The following is a 21,460-nucleotide window of genomic DNA, read 5'->3' as shown; positions in this document are numbered from 1 at the left end:
CATATATATATTAATTAAGTGATGATTGAGCATTAGTGATGAGACCTGATGATAATGAGCAAAATCACTGAAGAAAAGAGAAAAAAGAAAAACACAAGAACTACGACTGACTATAAAAAATACATTAAATCTCTGAAGATCTCAGCAGAGGAGGATTATATATATATATATATATATTAGGGCTGGGCGATATATATCGTGAGATTGTTATGCGCATCTCATCAGTAAAGCCGGTTAATTGATTAGTAGTAAATCGCCTTCACCTGCTTTCAGATGGAGCGGCATTTACTACAAAGAGCCGTAGTTAACTGACAAGCTGAGCCATATCGCATTAATATCGGGGACGTATCGCCAGCGATAATTAATGCGATATGGCTCAACTTGTCAGTTAACTACGGCTCTTTGTACACAGCAAAAACTCCAGTGTTAAATTAACACTCCTGGGAGTGTATATGAGTCCACTCAAGAGTGTTGAAGGTAATGAGATAATTAAGTGATTAATTTAGTGATGATTGATCATTATTGAAGACACCTGATGATAACAAGCAGAATCTCTGAAGGAGAAAATCTCAAATTGTAAGCCACCGTTATGGGGATGGGTGTTTGCTTTAGTTGTGCTCTTGACCCTTATGTTATTCACTTTAGATTTTGTGTAGCTGCTTTATCTGAGTTATAACTGCCAGAAGAACAAAGATAAAAAGTGATCTGTTGGTTATACTATGACAGTCATCATTTAAACTATGTTTTTAATTTTATTTTGCTGTTTATTAACTGTGTTTCTGCATAAACATACACATTTTTGATATAATATAAAGGATTTCTGAAAAATTGTTTAAAAATTTTTTTTTTTTAAGGCACACAGAAGTCAAGATTCAGTCTATGCATCTCAACAATGGTGACAAAAGAAAATTTTTTAGACAATTCAGATCATAATTTATTCATACCGCAATGCATGATGGGAGCCATTAATGAGTTGTGATTGGTGGTAGCCACTGCAACATGCTTTATTATTGTCACCATTGTTGAGACTCACAGGCTGATTATTGATGTCTGTGTTTCTAAATAATTTAATTTGAAAGTCTTTTGATCAGAACAATGTTTACTAAATATTTTGGATTATAAGAAAAAAATGATAATCGCATGCTGTAAAATCACAAAGCTGCTGCTAACAAGTTAAACCAAACTATCTCAATAAGTTTAATTTTTTTCTGATCATCGCATGATTATGTCAAAACATAGCCAACACTATCAGATCACACTTTTCTTTGTTTATTTGACTGTTATAAATCAATAACAGCAGACAAACAAAATCTAAAGTGAAGAACCAGAAGGTCAAGCCCAACTAATGCACACACCCATCCCCATAACGGTGGCTTACAATTTATGATTTTCTCCTTCAGAGATTCTGCTTGTTAACATCAGGTGTCTTCAATAATGCTCAATCATCACTAAATTAATCACTTAATTATCTCATTAACTTCTCTAACTTCTTTCTTAATTTAACACTGGAGTTTTAGCTTTGTAGTAAATGCCGCTCCATCTGAAAGCAGGTGAAGGCGATTCACTACTAATCAATTAACCGGCTTTACTGATGAGAAGCGCATAACAATCTCACGATATATATCGCCCAGCCCTAATATATATATATATATATATATATATATATATATATATATATATATATATATATATATATATATATATATATATATATATATATATATATATATATAATCCTCCTCTGCTGAGATCTTCAGAGATTTAATGTATTTTTTATAGTCAGTCGTAGTTCTTGTGTTTTTCTTTTTTCTCTTTTCTTCAGTGATTTTGCTCATTATCATCAGGTCTCATCACTAATGCTCAATCATCACTTAATTAATCTCTTAATTATCTCATTAACTTTAACACTGATTCAGTGTCACTTTAACACTCTGTAGAGTGGGACCATATGTGCTCTGAGCAGTGTTAATTTAACACTGGGGATTTTACTGTGTATATATATATATATATATATATATATATAATTTTTTTATTTTTTATCTAAACGAAAAGAGGCAGGGTTGTGTTTTATACTTCGTTTTGTTATAAATATATAAGATAATAAGAATGAGAATTAACAGAGGTTTAGATGTTGTTATTTATGGTTCATTTGAAGTCACCATTGTGGTGGGAATCGTTTGCTTTAGTTGGGCTCTTGGTCCGCGTATTTGTGTTAGTTTTTCTTTGGCTGCTATAACTGTTTGTGTGAAACACAATAGTTGTGGCTGAGAAAGCAAACATAAAGTGACATAAGGTGTTGTCTCTGTTAATTCTCAGTAAAAGCTTCTGTAGACGTCTGACAGAAATAGTCAAAGTGTGTCTTATGTCTGTGATTAAGGGCAGCACCAGTGTCTCAGTGGGAAACACTGTTTCCTCACAGCAAGAAGATCCTGGATTGAATCCCACGATTCTCTCACCATCCAAAGATGTATGAATTACAGATGCTAAGTTGTCTAAAGTGTCTAAAGGTGTGAGCTAAGTTTCTTTTATTTTCATGATTTCTGGACAAACACACACTGTCTGTGAGTTGCTTTGCAATTGCAAATGGAAAATATGTCCACAATGAGCACATTTGAACTAGTTTTTAACCTTGAGGTTCCATGAATGTCTATATCGGACGTGCAGAACACGTCAAAAACAGACGTCATAAAAACTTTCATTCTGGCTCCTCAGTGGACGTCTTTTCAACGTACGCCTCTAGGGGCAAAGACATCGAAAAGACGTCTTTTGGACATAACTTTGCTCAGTGGGCAAGTTCAACTCCGGAGAACGAACTCCCGAGGACAGGAGGACAATAGTCCGGTACTCTGCTAATGGAACAGCAGCGTTCTTGATAGTGTTATTCAGTGTTTATATGTATATTTTAGGCAACAATGAAACTAAATATATGATAAAACACCACTCTGCCTCTTTTCATTTTCATTAAAAAATACTAAACATATTATAGCCACACAAATGCAGTGCAGGCAATGTTATTGCATGTATATTTATAACAAAACAAAATATTTTTTCGTTTACATAAAAAAACATTAATATGTGGTTCAGACAAGTGTGATTATCACTGTAATGAAATGAATTATGACATAAAACACAACCCAGTCTATTTTTGTTAATGTCAGTTTATGTGTTTAATAGCCTAAAAATATAAAATTATGAAACTTCACTTTGCCCTCAGTCAAAATGATTTGCCAGGGAACAAATTATAGATTCATGAGACCAAAGATTGCCCGTTAGAAGATTATATCTGAAGACATCAGAGCCAGCGGCAGACGTCAGAAGGACTAGCCGTGTTAAGGCTGCTCTCGGCGGGGAGAGCGCCCGATGAGCACCTGCTGATCGACTGGATCTCACATCTCCGAAAACGCCAGATCAAATTTTCAAAAAGGCGCTCTCTTTATAAATAAACCACAGATTTGAGATTTCAACAAGTACATTCTCGCCTGAAAAGTCTTAAAACTACATTTTGTGAAACATTAACAGTAGTATTTTTAAGTTACGAGGGGTTGCTAATCCGCTATTGACTTTGCTTGTTGGTGCCAGATGCATTCTGGGATACCGGTCTGTCTCAAGTCCACAAGTCCTCCTCTCGATACATCCTCGATAAAAGGGGCGGATCAAGGACACATCCGGGGATTTGAACTGTACTTGGCTAGATGTGAACTTTGAATTGGAACAGTACTTGGGCAGCAACTGATGACGTTTCACCATTGACGGTTGATGACGATTCCTCCCGTTCTCTGGAGTTTGTTCTCCCCAGTCGAACTTGCAGGTCTGAACTACCAAGGACGCAAGTCAGAAGTTCGCGTACTTGGTATTGAGAAACGGCCGTAGTGTGAGGACATCACCGTTTCACTAAATATATATGGATTGGATGCACGAAAACGCAAGGGTGTCGGTTTCAGATCTATCCACTCTTGGACAGACTCAGTTTAAAAAAATATCAGTTTCAAGCTCCTGAAATGCCGGATCCGTCTGGACAAAATGCTGATATTATATATTTTTTTTTTAAATTACGTATAGAGCTAAACGCATCTCCGTGTAGACGGAACCCAAGACGCACAAGGAAACCAAGAGGCAAATGCGGGACAGGTGTAGGCAATAAGTGACCATGGTAACAAAGAAGGGTAGCTTTGGAAACAGACAAGGAAATAAGGCACACGAGCAACCAGAAACTAAACACAGGAAGTGAACACAGAAACAATGGAACAGAAACACTTCAACATAAAAGTCCTTAACCACAAGACAGGCTGGAATCATGACAAAATGCCCTGTATATATAGACTATGACATTTAACATCCAAAAACATTGATTATATTACAATACTCGTAAAATAATGGCCCTTTTTTATTTCCTGAAGATGATGATGTAGTCCTCAGTGTTGTTTGCGTCCACAGCAAAGACATCTGAAGCACTTCCTGTACTGCTGTCTGACCTGGACGAGAATGAGACGAGAGGAGCTGAGTGACTTCATGACATCAATTTAACCTCTGAAACTCATGAACCACAGTGGATATATAAAAAAGATATACTAAAAATCTGTTGAGACTTTCTGAAGTAAACTGATCATTTTCTGTCTCTGGAGAGAGTTTTCCAATGATTAATTTATGTTAGAATACAGTAATGAAACTGCAGGATTACGGTACACAGCTGGAAACCCTGCTGCCAGTATTTTACCGTTAAATTACAGAGAAGCTGTAATGTAGATTACGGTAATGAAACTGTAAGATTACAGTACACAGCTGTGTTTTTTCATCTAATCCCTTTAACCCTTATAAACCCACAGCAAAATCTTCCATTTTAAATGAACACTTATATGTGCCCACACTACAGAGTGTTAGAGTAATTGAAGAATTGTTGAAGTTAATGAGATAATTAAGAGATTAATTAAGTGATAATTCAGAATTAGTGATTAGCATCTAACGAAAGAGAAGCAGAATCACTGAAGGAAAGAAAAACACAAGAACTACAACTGACTTCAGCCACAGCTTTAGATTAAATCAACTGAAGATAAAAGAAGACATTAAATCTCTGAAGATCTCAGCAGAGGAGGATTAAACAACTCCACAAACAGCATTACCAGCTTCACGCATTACTAACCAGACTGACTTTATTTCTGTCAGACGTCTACAGAAGCTCTTATTGAAAATTAACAGATCTTTATGTGTTGATGTTTAATTGAAAATGTTTTGTCACCGTTATTGTGATTAGTGTTTGCTTCAGTTGTGGTCTTGACCCTTGACATTGTAACACTATTTTTCATTTGGCTGCTGTAACTGTGTGTTTCTTAGATGCATTTGTTGTAGCCAAAAAAAGCCCAGCAAAAATGTTTTATCAGTTGTTATTGATTATGTTTTGCTCATGACATAATCCTAATGGAATGCTTGGTTTGTTCATCTCATCCAGTGTCTATTCCCTAATCAAACCCATTCTTTTAAAAATACATATGATTTTACACTTCTTTTACATTACCAAAACTGTGTTACTTCGGCAAAATATCAAGCAATTATTACACAGCAAATTTCAGGAGTTGAAAAATCATGAGTTAGACAAAAAAGTGTGAATGAGTTAAATTTGTTGAGTTATTTTTTTAATTTTGACTACCGTGTGTGTTATTGGATACTCCCTGGCTGTGTTGTATTTTGGCGTTCATTCATTGGTGTTCAGGAGCGTGTTTTAACACTACATCTGGAGTTACATTTTGAGAAGTGCGTCACGACACGACCCTGGTTCTGCAGCACAAATAATGGACTTATGTGCTTCGTCGTGACTGAGGTAGGTAAAAGTGTATATATACAACAACAAAAAAACTATTTCAACATGTTCTATATTTTCTGACAAACACGTTTTGTCATAGCTGTTACGTTATATACTGTGTACTAACGTCAACGACCATGGCAACGTATGAACGTAGCCGATAACTTGTTTCAAAATTTGCGCGGGCTGTTTGTCGATGTAAACCAGCTAACCGTCTTTCCATTTGCTTTGCAGAGAAACCGGATAGAATGGCTTCAGCCAAGTGCAAGCAAAACTCACGTAGGCAGGCTATCTGACGTTTCACATGGGGTAACGTTAGTTTGCAACACTTTATGGCGTTACTGAACGGAAAAATAAACGATAAAGAGCAACAGAAATATATAAAGCATACATGCAGCTCACAGCTCGTGCTCCATCTAAGGACTGCACTCAGCGAGTGAGTAATAAGTGCCTCCCCCCTTAAAGGAGCAGCACCGAATTGTACTTGTTACACATTCACCGTGTTTCTGAAAATGAGTCAAGAAACCTGTTCAGCTTCCACACTAACTTTAATGCCGACGAGGTAACGTAATTCACTCTGTTAGCTGCCTATATGTTTTGCTGTTAGATTTTACAGTATGACGGCAATTGTTTTCAAAGTGTGTCCATGCAATGAATTTCTGAACCAAATGTATGAATTTGCTCAAATAAAGGCAGTAAATCAAGAGTATGGTGTTCAGTGTAGTCATTTCCACATAAAACATATTGTGTTAAATACATGTTAACTCTAAGAAGTGTTAAATAGTGTTTCAAGTGTTAATTTTTAACACTGGTAAGGAGTTTATATTATAATTAACTACATTTCAGAGTTACAGTTACTCTCCGTAGGATTAGTATTTTAACTCCAGAAAGAGTTAAATTTTAACTCTGAAAAAGTGTTAAAAATTCAACTCCAAGAGCAGAGTTATTTTAACTCTGCGCTGGAGTTTATTGGATGGTCACGCATGTACACTCAGATTGAGTTGATTTTAACTAACAGGGAGTTTATTCCAAAAACCAGAATTTGCTGTGTAGGATTCAGTTATGAAGGATTTTTTAACTCATGTTTTACAAAAATGGTTTGATCTATGGTGTCACTTAGATTTAATTAGACATGAAGAATCAGCTTATGAATCTCAAAAATGGTCACAATCAACAAAAAAGATTAACAGATCAACTCTGAACATAGGGCTGGGCGATATATATCGTGAGATTGTTATGCGCTTCTCATCAGTAAAGCTGGTTAATTGATTAGTAGTAAATCGCCTTCACCTGATTTCAGATGGCGCGGCATTTACTACAAAGCTAAAACTCCAGTGTTAAATTAAGAAAGAAGTAAGAGAAGTTAATGAGATAATTAACTGATTAATTTAGTGATGATTGAGCATTATTGAAGACACCTGATGTTAACAAGCAGAATCTCTGAAGGAGAAAATCATAAATTGTAAGCCACCGTTATGGGGATGGGTGTTTGCTTTAGTTGGGCTCTTGACCCTTATGTTCTTAACTTCAGATTTTGTTTGTCTGCTGTTATTGATTTATAACAGTCAACTTGACAAAGAAACATGTGATCTGATAGTGTTGGCTATGTTTTGACATAATCATGCTGTGATCAGAAAAATGAAACTTTTTGAGATAGTTTGGTTTAACTTGTTAGCAGCAGTTTTGTGATTTTATAGCATGTGAATATCATTTTTTCTTATAAGCCAAAATATTTAATAAACATTGTTCTGATCAAAAAATTTTCAAATTAATTTATATTGAAACACAGACATCAATAATCAGCCTGTGAGTCTCAACAATGGTGACAATAATAAAGCATGTTGCATTGGCTACCACCAATCACAACAATTAATGGCTCCCATCATGCATTGCGGTATGAATAAATTATGATCTGAATTGTCTATGTAATTTTCTTTTCCTAATTGAATATTCTGCTCGTCACCATTGTTGAGATGCATAGACTGAATCTTGAGATCTGTGTGTGCCTAAAAGAAAGACTTTTTTTTTTTAAACAACTTTTAAGAAATCCTTTATATTATATCTAAAACTTTGTATATTTATGCAGAATCACAATTATGCTGTAAACAGCAACATAAATCAAAAACATAGTCCAAATGATGATTATTATAATATAACCAACAGATCACTTTTTATCTTTGTTCTTCTGGCAGTTATAACTCAGATACAGCAGCCAGACAAAATCTAAAGTTAATAATATAAGGGTCAAGAGCCCAACTAAAGCAAACACCCATCCCCATAACGGTGGCTTACAATTTGAGATTTTCTCCTTCAGAGATTCTGCTTGTTATCATCAGGTGTCTTCAATAATGATCAATCATCACTAAATTAATCACTTAATTATCTCATTACCTTCAACACTCTTGAGTGGACTCATATACACTCCCAGGAGTGTTAATTTAACACTGGAGTTTTTGCTGTGTACAAAGAGCCGTAGTTAACTGACAAGCTGAGCCATATCGCATTAATTATCGCTGGCGATACGTCCGGATATTAATGCGATATGGCTCAGCTTGTCAGTTAACTACGGCTCTTTGTAGTAAATGTCGCTCCATCTGAAAGCAGGTGAAGGCGATTTACTACTAATCAATTAACCGGCTTTAATGATGAGATGCGCATAACAATCTCACGATATTTATCGCTCAGCCCTATCTGAACATCACAAACCATTACTAAAAGTCAACACAAAAACAACACCAAAAATAAAGGTAAATAGTTAAAATTAAAGAAACTAACCAGGCTATTCAGCAGCATAATTTATTCATGCCGCAATGCATGCTGGGAGTCATGGACGATTTTTGTACAATGCGCGTACCCAGCATGCATTGCAGAATGATGCTTTTGATTGTCACCATTGTGCTCTACTGTGCTGTACATGATGTGGTATAGCTCTACTGTGCTGTTCATGATGTGGTATAGCTCTACTGTACTGTACATGATGTGGTATAGCTCTACTGTGCTGTACATGATGTGGTATAGCTCTACTGTGCTGTTCATGATGTGGTATAGCTCTACTGTGCTGTACATGATGTGGTATAGCTCTACTGTGCTGTTCATGATGTGGTATAGCTCTACTGTGCTGTTCATGATGTGGTATAGCTCTACTGTACTGTACATGATGTGGTATAGCTCTACTGTGCTGTACATGATGTGGTATAGCTCTACTGTGCTGTTCATGATGTGGTATAGCTAGGGCTGGGCGATATATATCGTGAGATTGTTATGCGCATCTCATCAGTAAAGCCGGTTAATTGATTAGTAGTAAATCGCCTTCACCTGCTTTCAGATGGAGCGGCATTTACTACAAAGCTAAAACTCCAGTGTTAAATTAAGAAAGAAGTTAGAGAAGTTAATGAGATAATTAAGTGATTAATTTAGTGATGATTGAGCATTATTGAAGACACCTGATGTTAACAAGCAGAATCTCTGAAGGAGAAAATCTCAAATTGTAAGCCACCGTTATGGGGATGGGTGTGTGCATTAGTTGGGCTCTTGACCCTTATATTATTAACTTTAGATTTTGTTTGTCTGCTGTTATTGATTTATTACATTCAAATTAACAAAGAAAAGTGTGATCTGAGAGTGTTGGCTATGTTTTGACATAATCATGCTGTGATCAGAAAAATGAAACTTTTTGATATAGTTTGGTTTTACATTGTTAACAGCAACGTTATAATTTTATAGCAGGTGATTATCATTTTTTCTTATAATCAAAAATATTTAATAAATATTGTTCTGATCAAAAGTCTTTCAAATAAACTAATTTAGAAACACAGATATCAATAATCAGCCTGTGAGTCTCAACAATGGTGACAATAATAAAACATGTTGCAGTGGCTACCACCAATCACAACTCATTAATGGATCCCATCATGCATTGCGGTATGAATAAATTATGATCTGAATTGTCTATGTAATTTACTTTTCCTAATTGAATATTCTGCTCGTCACCATTGTTGAGATGCATAGACTGAATCTTGACATCTGTGTGTGCCTAAAAGAAAGACTTTTTAAAAAAAAAACTTTTAAGAAATCCTTTATATTATATCTAATATTATGTATATTTATGCTGATCAAAGTTATGCTGTAAACAACAACATAAATCAAAAACATTGTTCAAATGATGATTGTCATAATATAACCAACAGATCACGTTTTATCTTTGTTCTTCTGGCAGTTATAACTCAGATACAGCAGCCAGACAAAATCTAAAGTGAACAACATAAGGGTCAAGAGCCCAACTAAAGCAAACACTCATCCCCATAACGGTGGCTTACAATTTGAGAATTTCTCCTTCAGAGATTCTGCTTGTTATCATCAGGTGTCTTCAATAATGATCAATCATCACTAAATTAATCACTTAATTATCTCATTACCTTCAACACTCTTGAGTGGACTCATATACACTCCCAGGAGTGTTAATTTAACACTGGAGTTTTTGCTGTGTACAAAGAGCCGTAGTTAACTGACAAGCTGAGCCATATCGCATTAATTATCGCTGGCGATACGTCCGCGATATTAATGCGATATGGCTCAGCTTGTCAGTTAACTACGGCTCCATCTGAAAGCCGGTGAAGGCGATTTACTACTAATCAATTAACCGGCTTTACTGATGAGATGCGCATAACAATCTCACGATATATATCCCCAGCCCTAGGTATAGCTCTACTGTGCTGTTCATGATGTGGTATAGCTCTACTGTGCTGTTCATGATGTGGTATAGCTCTACTGTGCTGTTCATGATGTGGTATAGCTCTACTGTGCTGTACATGATATGGTATAGCTCTACTGTGCTGTTCATGATGTGGTATAGCTCTACTGTGCTGTTCATGATGTGGTATAGCTCTACTGTGCTGTTCATGATGTGGTATAGCTCTACTGTGCTGTACATGATATGGCATAGCTCTACTGTGCTGTTCATGATGTGGTATAGCTCTACTGTGCTGTTCATGATGTGGTATAGCTCTACTGTGTGCTGTTCATGATGTGGTATAGCTCTACTGTGCTGTTCATGATATGGTATAGCTCTACTGTGCTGTTCATGATGTGGTATAGCTCTACTGTGCTGTACATGATGTGGTATAGCTCTACTGTGCTGTTCATGATGTGGTATAGATCTACTGTGTTGTTCATGATGTGGTATAGATCTACTGTGTTGTTCATGATGTGGTATAGCTCTACTGTGCTGTTCATGATGTGGTATAGCTCTACTGTGCTGTTCATGATGTGGTATAGCTCTACTGTGTGCTGTTCATGATGTGGTATAGCTCTACTGTGCTGTTCATGATATGGTATAGCTCTACTGTGCTGTTCATGATATGGTATAGCTCTACTGTGCTGTTCATGATGTGGTATAGCTCTACTGTGCTGTATATGATGTGGTATAGCTCTACTGTGTGCTGTTCATGATGTGGTATAGCTCTACTGTGCTGTACATGATGTGGTATAGCTCTACTGTGCTGTACATGATGTGGTATAGCTCTACTGTGCTGTTCATGATGTGGTATAGATCTACTGTGTTGTTCATGATGTGGTATAGATCTACTGTGTGCTGTTCATGATGTGGTATAGCTCTACTGTGCTGTTCATGATATGGTATAGCTCTACTGTGTGCTGTTCATGATGTGGTATAGCTCTACTGTGTGCTGTTCATGATGTGGTATAGCTCTACTGTGCTGTTCATGATATGGTATAGCTCTACTGTGCTGTTCATGATATGGTATAGCTCTACTGTGCTGTTCATGATATGGTATAGCTCTACTGTGCTGTTCATGATATGGTATAGCTCTACTGTGCTGTTCATGATATGGTATAGCTCTACTGTGCTGTATATGATGTGGTATAGCTCTACTGTGTGCTGTTCATGATGTGGTATAGCTCTACTGTGCTGTACATGATGTGGTATAGCTCTACTGTGCTGTACATGATGTGGTATAGCTCTACTGTGCTGTTCATGATGTGGTATAGCTCTACTGTGCTGTACATGATGTGGTATAGCTCTACTGTGCTGTTCATGATGTGGTATAGATCTACTGTGTTGTTCATGATGTGGTATAGCTCTACTGTGCTGTTCATGATGTGGTATAGCTCTACTGTACTGTATATTATGTGGTGTAGCTCTACTGTGCTGTACATGATGTGGTATAGCTCTACTGTGCTGTTCATGATGTGGTATAGCTCTACTGTGCTGTTCATGATGTGGTATAGCTCTACTGTGCTGTACATGATGTGGTATAGCTCTACTGTGCTGTTCATGATGTGGTATAGCTCTACTGTGCTGTTCATGATGTGGTATAGCTCTACTGTGTGCTGTTCATGATGTGGTATAGATCTACTGTGCTGTACATGATGTGGTATAGCTCTACTGTGCTGTTCATGATGTGGTATAGCTCTACTGTGCTGTTCATGATGTGGTATAGCTCTACTGTGTGCTGTTCATGATGTGGTATAGATCTACTGTGTTGTTCATGATGTGGTATAGCTCTACTGTGCTGTTCATGATGTGGTATAGCTCTACTGTACTGTATATTATGTGGTGTAGCTCTACTGTGCTGTACATGATGTGGTATAGCTCTACTGTGCTGTTCATGATGTGGTATAGCTCTACTGTGCTGTTCATGATGTGGTATAGCTCTACTGTGCTGTTCATGATGTGGTATAGCTCTACTGTGCTGTTCATGATGTGGTATAGCTCTACTGTGCTGTTCATGATGTGGTATAGCTCTACTGCACAGCAAAATCCCCAGTGTTAAATTAACACTCCTCAGTGTACATATGTGTCCACACTACAGGGTGTTAAAAGTAACACTTAAGAAGTGTTAAAGTTAATGAGATAATTAAGTGATTAATTAAGTTATGATTGACCATTAGTGATGAGAAACACAAGAACTACAACTGACTTCAGCCACAGCTTTAGATGAAATCAACTGAAGATAAAAGAAGACATTAAATCTCTGAAGATCTCAGCAGAGGAGGATTAAACAACTCCACAAACAACATTACCAGCTTCACACATTACTAACCAGACTGACTTTATTTCTGTCAGACGACTACAGAAGCTCTTATTGAGGTTTAGATGTTGATGATTTATTGAAAATAATAGTTTTGTTTGACGCCACCATTATGGTGATCAGTGTTGCTTTCGTTGGGTTCTTGACCCTTGACTTGTCAGCATTTTTTCTCTCTGTCTGCTGTAACTGTTTGTTACGGTGAGAACAGCAAGAGAAAATTGATGATGACAAGTTGATGACAGATGATGTTGGCTTGTTGTTGGTGATACAGTTGTTATCATCATATAGTGCCTTATTTGCTGATCTCCTGAGAGTCATTGATTATAGTAGCCTTGTGACTCTACAGCAGGAGATCCAGCAGCGTTTTCATCAGATAAACTGATCAATGTTTAAAACATATACATAAGTCTTGTTTTCCGGTTTAATAACACATCACACAATAACCACTTCTAACTCCTGCGAGATTATCTCACACACAGACATCAAGAATCAGCCTATGAATCTCAACAATGGTGACATGCTTCATGCTGCAATGCATTCTGGGTGCATCATGCAAAACTCATCCATGGCTCCCAGAATGCATTGCGGCATGAAGCATGTCACCATTGTTGAGATTCATAGGATGATTCTTTATGTCTGTGTGTGAGTTACTCTCGCAGGAGTTAGAAGTGATTAGTGTACAATCTGCTTTAAAACATATTCGGCTTTATTGATTAAAACCGATCTGGATCTTTCCTGGAATCACAGTAATAACAAAGTTATCAGTGATTTAAATCACTATACAATGATCAGATTCTTATCACTAAGCAGTCAACAGCATCTGTTTGTGTTTACTCTTACTTTTCTTGCCATTGCAAACTCAGATACAGCAGTCAGAGAAACACTAACATTGAAATGTCATCAAACTGCCCAACTAAAGAAAACACTGATCACCATGATGGTGACATTAAAAAAGTTTCAACACAAAATAAACAAGAAAGTAATTCTCAATAAGAGCTTCTGTAGACGTCTGACAGAAATAAAGTCAGTCTGGTTAATAATGTGTGAAGCTGGTAATGCTGTTTGTGGAGTTGTTTAATCCTCCTCTGCTGAGATCTTCAGAGATTTAATGTCTTCTTTTATCTTCAGTTGATTTCATCTAAAGCTGTGGCTGAAGTCAATTGTAGTTCTTGTGTTTCTCATCACTAATGGTCAATCATGACTTAATTAATCACTTAATTATCTCATTAACTTTAACACTTCTCAAGTGTTACTTTTAACACCCTGTAGTGTGGACACATATGTACACTGAGGAGTGTTAATTTAACACTGGGGATTTTGCTGTGTGTGTGCTGTTCATGATGTGGTATTGCTCTACTGTGCTGTACATGATGTGGTATAGCTCTACTGTGCTGTTCATGATGTGGTATAGCTCTACTGTGTGCTGTACATGATGTGGTATAGCTCTACTGTGTGCTGTTCATGATGTGGAATAGCTCTACTGTGTGCTGTTCATGATGTGGTATAGATCTACTGTGCTGTTCATGATGTGGTATAGATCTACTGTGCTGTTCATGATGTGGTATAGCTCTACTGTGCTGTACATGATGTGGTATAGCTCTACTGTGCTGTTCATGATGTGGTATAGCTCTACTGTGCTGTTCATGATGTGGTATAGCTCTACTGTTCTGTACATGATGTGGTATAGCTCTACTGTGCTGTTCATGATGTGGTATAGCTCTACTGTGCTGTACATGATGTGGTATAGCTCTACTGTGCTGTTCATGATGTGGCATAGCTCTACTGTGCTGTACATGATGTGGTATAGCTCTACTGTGTGCTGTTCATGATGTGGAATAGCTCTACTGTGTGCTGTTCATGATGTGGTATAGATCTACTGTGCTGTTCATGATGTGGTATAGATCTACTGTGTGCTGTTCATGATGTGGTATAGCTCTACTGTGCTGTACATGATGTGGTATAGATCTACTGTGCTGTTCATGATGTGGTATAGCTCTACTGTGCTGTTCATGATGTGGTATAGCTCTACTGTGCTGTTCATGATGTGGTATAGCTCTACTGTGCTGTTCATGATGTGGTATAGCTCTACTGTGCTGTACATGATGTGGTATAGCTCTACTGTGCTGTTCATGATGTGGTATAGATCTACTGTGCTGTTCATGATGTGGTATAGCTCTACTGTGCTGTTCATGATGTGGTATAGCTCTACTGTGCTGTTCATGATGTGGTATAGCTCTACTGTGCTGTACATGATGTGGAATAGCTCTACTGTGTGCTGTTCATGATGTGGTATAGCTCTACTGTGCTGTTCATGATGTGGTATAGCTCTACTGTGCTGTTCATGATGTGGTATAGCTCTACTGTGCTGTTCATGATGTGGTATAGCTCTACTGTGCTGTACATGATGTGGTATAGCTCTACTGTGCTGTTCATGATGTGGTATAGCTCTACTGTGCTGTTCATGATGTGGTATAGCTCTACTGTGTGCTGTTCATGATGTGGTATAGCTCTACTGTGTGCTGTTCATGATGTGGTATAGCTCTACTGTGCTGTTCATGATGTGGTATAGCTCTACTGTGTGCTGTTCATGATGTGGTATAGCTCTACTGTGTGCTGTTCATGATGTGGTATAGCTCTACTGTGCTGTTCATGATGTGGTATAGCTCTACTGTGTGCTGTTCATGATGTGGTATAGCTCTACTGTGCTGTTCATGATGTGGTATAGCCGTGCTGGGCAACGCTGGTGAAATGACGCTGCCCTCTCATTCACTGATCCACTCCCTGCTCTCTGCTCACAAGCCTTGATGATAATAGCTTTGTTATTTTGATATTTGTTCAACAACAAATCTGTTAAATCTGATTCTGTTAGAACTGAATTAAGAATAATATATCAATATTAATATATTGATATTTAATATAGGCCTGTATTTTCTGTAAAAAATTTGTGTTACTTTAAATAAAAGTGGGGTTATTTTATTTTATTGGCTTGTATTTTTTAAAATTTTAGATTCAGTAAAATTATTGAATGTAATTAAAACATCTAATAAAAATACCATTATACAATAAACTAATTTAAAATAAGAAATTAATATTTTTGGCCAAGTGTATGCAGAATTGTCGATGTCAGCCCAGAATTCTAATTTTTACAGTGTCTGTTTAAATTAGAAGTTTTGACAATTGGAGTTTGCATTGTTTTGGATCATTTGAATGTTCCCACAGGAAGGAAATGGGAGAATAGTAACAGATTAAACAACAGCCTCTGACATTTCCCTCTAAAAGACACGGGTTGCCAAAAGAAGAACAGGACCTGCATGAAAACAACTGTCTTTCATATTCAGTTTTGAATGGAATATGGTGGTAAATTGAGTGATGTCTGACCTCCTCATTGAGGACACAATAGACCAGGAAGATGAAGGTTCCCTGCTGGGAGTTCACGATGAGGAAGAGGATCTCCAGCGTCTCACTGTCTTTAGTGAAGAAACCCAGAATCCAGGAGCAACCAAGAACCACAAACTGAGCCAGTGTTTTAAATGTCATTGTCCTGAGAGAAAGAAAGAGCAATGACTGAGACAAATCAGACACAAATATTTGTTATGTTTAACAAATAATCTTTAAAAAACCCCAATCAGCAACAAACGAGACACCAAGATATCAGTGGACAATCTCTGAAGAGTCCCAGCAGGCACAGTATGAAGACTCCAGCGTCAGTCAGATGTTGGATTTTGGTTGAAAATGAAAATTGGTTGGACGTCTAAATTAGTGATGCCTGATACCGAGGCTTCGAAGCGTATGTCAAGAACGTCAGGCACCTCCCATCGGAGCTCCCTATCGATTATTGTATTGTTTCAGTGAAGTGACGTCACCGATGACGTCGAAGCCTTCGAGAAAGGGTTCACTTTTGGCGGGATGCTTCGACTATATGACATGTCAAACTACACAAGCACTTCCACTGCCCTCTCTCAAGTCCACCTTATATATATATATATACATATATATATATATATATATATATATATATATATATATATGTGTGTGTGTGTGTTAATATATCAAGATTTTGTGAGCACATATTGGCACTGTCACAGTCCAGGTAATTGTTAAGCACCATTTTTGGTGCAGGTGACTCTAGTGTGCATTTGAAGCGTCAAGAAATGAACCACTTTGCAACACATCTGGCTGGAAAGCTTCAAAGCTTCTTAAAGCTTCATTTCGCCACCACTAATCTAAATCGTACGTTTGTTTGACGTCAAGCTCCAACGTTGGGCAGACGTTATTTTTTTTAAAAGTGAAGTTACTATAGTAAACTATAGTACACACCGATCACCATAATGGTGACTTCAAACTAAGTTTTTTTTTCCAACAAAATATTAACATCTAATCCTCTGTTAATTCTCAATAAGAGCTTCTGTAGACGTCTGACAGAAATAAAGTCAATCTGGTTAGTGCGGTGCTTATTCCAACTAAAATTCAACGTCTTTCTGACATTGGAGCTTGACGTCAAACAAATGTTGGGTTTAGATGTCAACTCGATTTTCATTTTCAACCAAAATATGACGTCAACTATCACTCCACATTCCTAGTGAAACACACATAGTGCCCATAAAAAGGACTCTTCCACATTCATTCATAAGAAACCTTCTATGAAAGAAAATGCATTCCAGGACATAGTGTTTATGATTATTACCGTCTTTGGTCTCTTCCCACTTAGCAAAGTTATGTCCAAAAGACGTCTTTTCAATGTCTTTGTCTCTAGAGGCGTACGTTGAAAAGACGTCCACTGAGGAGCCAGAACGAAAGTTTCTATGATGTCTGATATAGATGTTCATGGAACCTCAAGGCTAAAAACTAGTTCAAATTGTGGACATATTTTACATTTGTAATTGCAACACAACTCACAGACATAACAAGAAGTTAATAACTTCTGAAGTCACTTTATCTTTGCTTTCTCAGCCACAACTATTGTTTTTCACACACACAGTTACAGCAGCCAAAAAAAACTACCTCAAATAAGGGGACCAAGAGCCCAACTAAAGCAAACGCTTCCCACCACAATGGTGACTTCAAATGAAACATAAACATCAACATCTAAAGCTCTGTTAATTCTCAGTAAGAGCTTCTGTAGACGTCTGACAGAAATAGTCAAAGTGTGTCTTATGTCTGTGATTAAGGGCAGCTCCAGTGTCTCAGTGGGAAACACTGTCTCCTCACAGCAAGAAGATCCTGGATTGAATCCCACGATTCTCTCACGATCCAAAGATGTGTGAATTACAGATGCTAAGTTCTCTAAAGTGTCTAAAGGTGTGAGCGAAGTTTCTTTTATTTTCATGATTTCTAGACAAAACACACTGTCTCACGTCAAAAACAGACGTCATAAAAACTTTCACTCTGGCTCCTCAGTGGAAGTTTTTTTTTTCTATGTGAGTGTTCAAATCATAATGTTTGTTACTTGGTTTGTTTCATCTGTGAAACTTCAGCGTTCAGATTTTTGAGAGTTGAGTTCAGATTGATGATGATGTTTATGAAGAGAATCGTGTTTAACTGAAAAGTAGAAAAATAAAAATTAAATCACCCTGTTTTCCCTTTAATATAAATTAAAATCATGATAAATAATAAATGTTCTTACTGCTAGTATGACACAAACAGGACCCAGAAAACTCCAGATAAAACCTTTATCCAGTTTAATCCAGCAGCTGTTTAGAGGAAAACACAATAAGTGAACTGAAAGAATTTATTCAAAAATACTATTTCTGGTGTTATCTTATCTCTTTTAAAAAGTGCCTGTAAAATGTACTTTTATCAGATGGCAGAAACGTCACAATAGCCCAGAGCTGCTTTATTTCATTCTAATTGAATTAATTTAGAAAAAAACAATAACCCACTGTTCGCTGCCGTAGCCTTCAGGAAACAGCCCGACAGACACGCTCACCACAACCAGAGCAAGCGTGTATCCAATCACACACAGGAATCCACTGCTAAGCACCTCCCTCTTTTTGGAGCTGATCTGTGATAGGTTCTTCACACAGATGAAGAGCAGCACAGCTTCAATGGACATCCACACAAAGCCGGAGAGAAAGAGGAAGTGCAGCACACCTGATATCACGTCACACAACACCTGGAGAGCATGAGAGACGGTTATGATGATTCTCAGTGAGGCTGTGCTGAGCTGTAGGGCTCCTTCATCATTCTCACCTTCTGAGGGCGTATGAGGCTCAGGAACTGTTGTGTGAGCAGGAACAGAAGGTGAGCCGACAACAGACTCACACAGAGGTTGATTCGGGCCACATTATTCACTCCAGGACTCCACTGACAAAGGGCAAAGGTCAACAGGGCCAAACTGAAGAACACCAGCCCCACGGGCACACACACCAAATTCAACAGCTCCATCAGTGAGTCGCTCTGAGAAAACATGTCAGAGTACATGAGTGCCAAATCTGTGTTGTTCTTCAATGCTCTCTATAAATGTTCTCGTACCTCTGATGGGCTGGTTTGCATGATGAGAGCGAATGTGGACAGATGAACACAGGAACACACAGTGAAGCTGCTGTTGGTTTCTAAAACAGAACAACCATCTACAATCCACTCGCTGATATTCCAGTACACACAGGACAGAGAACCGTTGGGGTCGAACTCCTGCAAAAAGAAGAAAGAACATGCAGAAAATATTACAACACTGAATATTAGATGTTTTCAGATGTTCATCAGTTCTCAGGTTGGACAAAAGCTCATTTCAGTCTCTCACTCTGATGTGTTTGAGGGTGAAGTTGACTGGTTTGGTGAGTTTAGTGTTGGTGGTTTTGGGAAGAGTAGCTGAGATCACAGTGGACATCATGGTTTTAATCGTGTCATTTGATGTGTTGAAAAAGTCGGGCTTCAGTAGATTCTCCATTGTGGTATAACTTATGAAAGCCACAGCAGCTGATCCTGTGTGGCAGAAACAGAAATGTGAAACTATGTAAAAACAACAATGAAAACAAAACCTACAAATAAATGCAGTTTAGTGCTATGATGTCTCTTTCTTCGATTTCTTATTTATTCACACTGAAACATTTCACATACTTGTTTCATAGTTGTTCTTGGCGATCCCAATGAGATCAATGTCCACAGAAGAATTCGTTGTGTCAAGTCGAGGAATTTTACCCAAGCTGACATTTGGTCCAACCATGAAGACTTGACCCTCTGATTAAAAACAAACATTTAGTAATGTGCCATATTAATTCATGTACAATATTTATGTTTTTTTTTTTTTTCTATTATGAAATTCCAATATACAAACAAATAAAATGACTATTGATTGGTTTTCATCTCCGATGTAGTTTGGACCCTTCATGTTTACTAATGGCTCTAAAGCGAGTGTCTGCCTTTCAGTAGCTGCATTTCTGTTGCGTGTTCTTCTAGTACTTGTTTCACTTGTTTGCACTTTGTATATACTACGAGAGTTTTTAGTTTTTACATTTTTAATCTATGGATATGGATTTTTTTTTTATCCTCAAGTCGGAAACCTTGTTTATTCAAAAGAGAAGCTGATTTCTCTCTGCTCAATGACACGCGCTGGTATTGTTCACCCAATACTAGGGCTGGACGCTATATATCGTGAGATTGTTATGCGCATCTCATCAGTAAAGCCGGTTAATTGATTAGTAGTAAATCGCCTTCACCTGCTTTCAGATGGAGCGGCATTTACTACAAAGAGCCGTAGTTAACTGACAAGCTGAGCCATATCGCATTAATATCGCGGACGTATCGCCAGCGATAATTAATGCGATATGGCTCAGCTTGTCAGTTAACTACGGCTCTTTGTACACAGCAAAAACTCCAGTGTTAAATTAACACTCCTGGGAGTGTATATGAGTCCACTCAAGAGTGTTGAAGGTAATGAGATAATTAAGTGATTAATTTAGTGATGATTGATCATTATTGAAGACACCTGATGATAACAAGCAGAATCTCTGAAGGAGAAAATCTCAAATTGTAAGCCACCGTTATGGGGATGAGTGTTTGCTTTAGTTGGGCTCTTGACCCTTATGTTATTCACTTTAGATTTTGTCTGGGTGCTGTATCTGAGTTATAACTGCCAGAAGAACAAAGATAAAAAGTGATCTGTTGGTTATATTATAACAATCATCAATTGAACTATACTTTTGATTTATGTTGCTGTTAACAGCAGAACTGTGATTCTGCATAAATATACAAAATTTTAGATATAATGTAAAGGATTTCTTAAAAGTTGTTTAAAAAAAAGTGTTTCTTTTAGGCACACACAGTTGTCAAGATTCAATCTATGCATCTCAACAATGGTGACAAGCAGAATATTCAATTAGGAAAAGAAAATTACATAGACAATTCAGATCATAATTTATTCATACCGCAATGCATGATGGGAGCCATTAATGAGTTGTGATTGGTGGTAGCCACTGCAACATGCTTTATTATTGTCACCATTGTTGAGACTCACAGGCTGATTATTAATATCTGTGTTTCTAATTAAATAAATTTGAAAGTCTTTTGATCAGTACAACGATTATTAAATATTTTGGCTTATAAGAAAAAATTATAATCACATGCTGGAAAATCAGAAAGCTACTGCTAACAAGTTAAACCAAACTATCTCAAAATATTT

The 21,460-nt window shown here is 37.3% G+C and overlaps 1 protein-coding gene across 1 annotated transcript in view; it reads right to left on the bottom strand.

The window, feature by feature from the left end:
• Positions 1-3,150: 3,150 nt before the first annotated feature.
• Positions 3,151-21,460, bottom strand: part of LOC307122947 (adhesion G protein-coupled receptor E2-like) — a 93,769-nt gene continuing 75,459 nt past the window's right edge. The window contains exons 12-20 of the mRNA XM_079811290.1: positions 19,900-20,019; positions 19,583-19,764; positions 19,315-19,473; positions 19,033-19,239; positions 18,723-18,955; positions 18,467-18,533; positions 18,290-18,381; positions 16,222-16,384; positions 3,151-4,472 (exon numbers count right to left, since the gene is read on the bottom strand). Coding sequence (XP_079667416.1) covers positions 4,413-4,472; positions 16,222-16,384; positions 18,290-18,381; positions 18,467-18,533; positions 18,723-18,955; positions 19,033-19,239; positions 19,315-19,473; positions 19,583-19,764; positions 19,900-20,019 — 1,283 coding nt within the window. The 3' untranslated portion in view covers positions 3,151-4,412. The remainder of the gene's footprint in view (positions 4,473-16,221; positions 16,385-18,289; positions 18,382-18,466; positions 18,534-18,722; positions 18,956-19,032; positions 19,240-19,314; positions 19,474-19,582; positions 19,765-19,899; positions 20,020-21,460) is intronic.

The sequence above is a fragment of the Gobio gobio genome (genome assembly GCF_949357685.1).
Source record: "Gobio gobio genome assembly, chromosome: 3".
NCBI classification, from domain to species: Eukaryota; Metazoa; Chordata; class Actinopteri; order Cypriniformes; family Gobionidae; genus Gobio; species Gobio gobio.
Note: the sequence above shows the minus strand (reverse complement) of the source record. Positions and strands in the feature narration are given on the sequence as shown.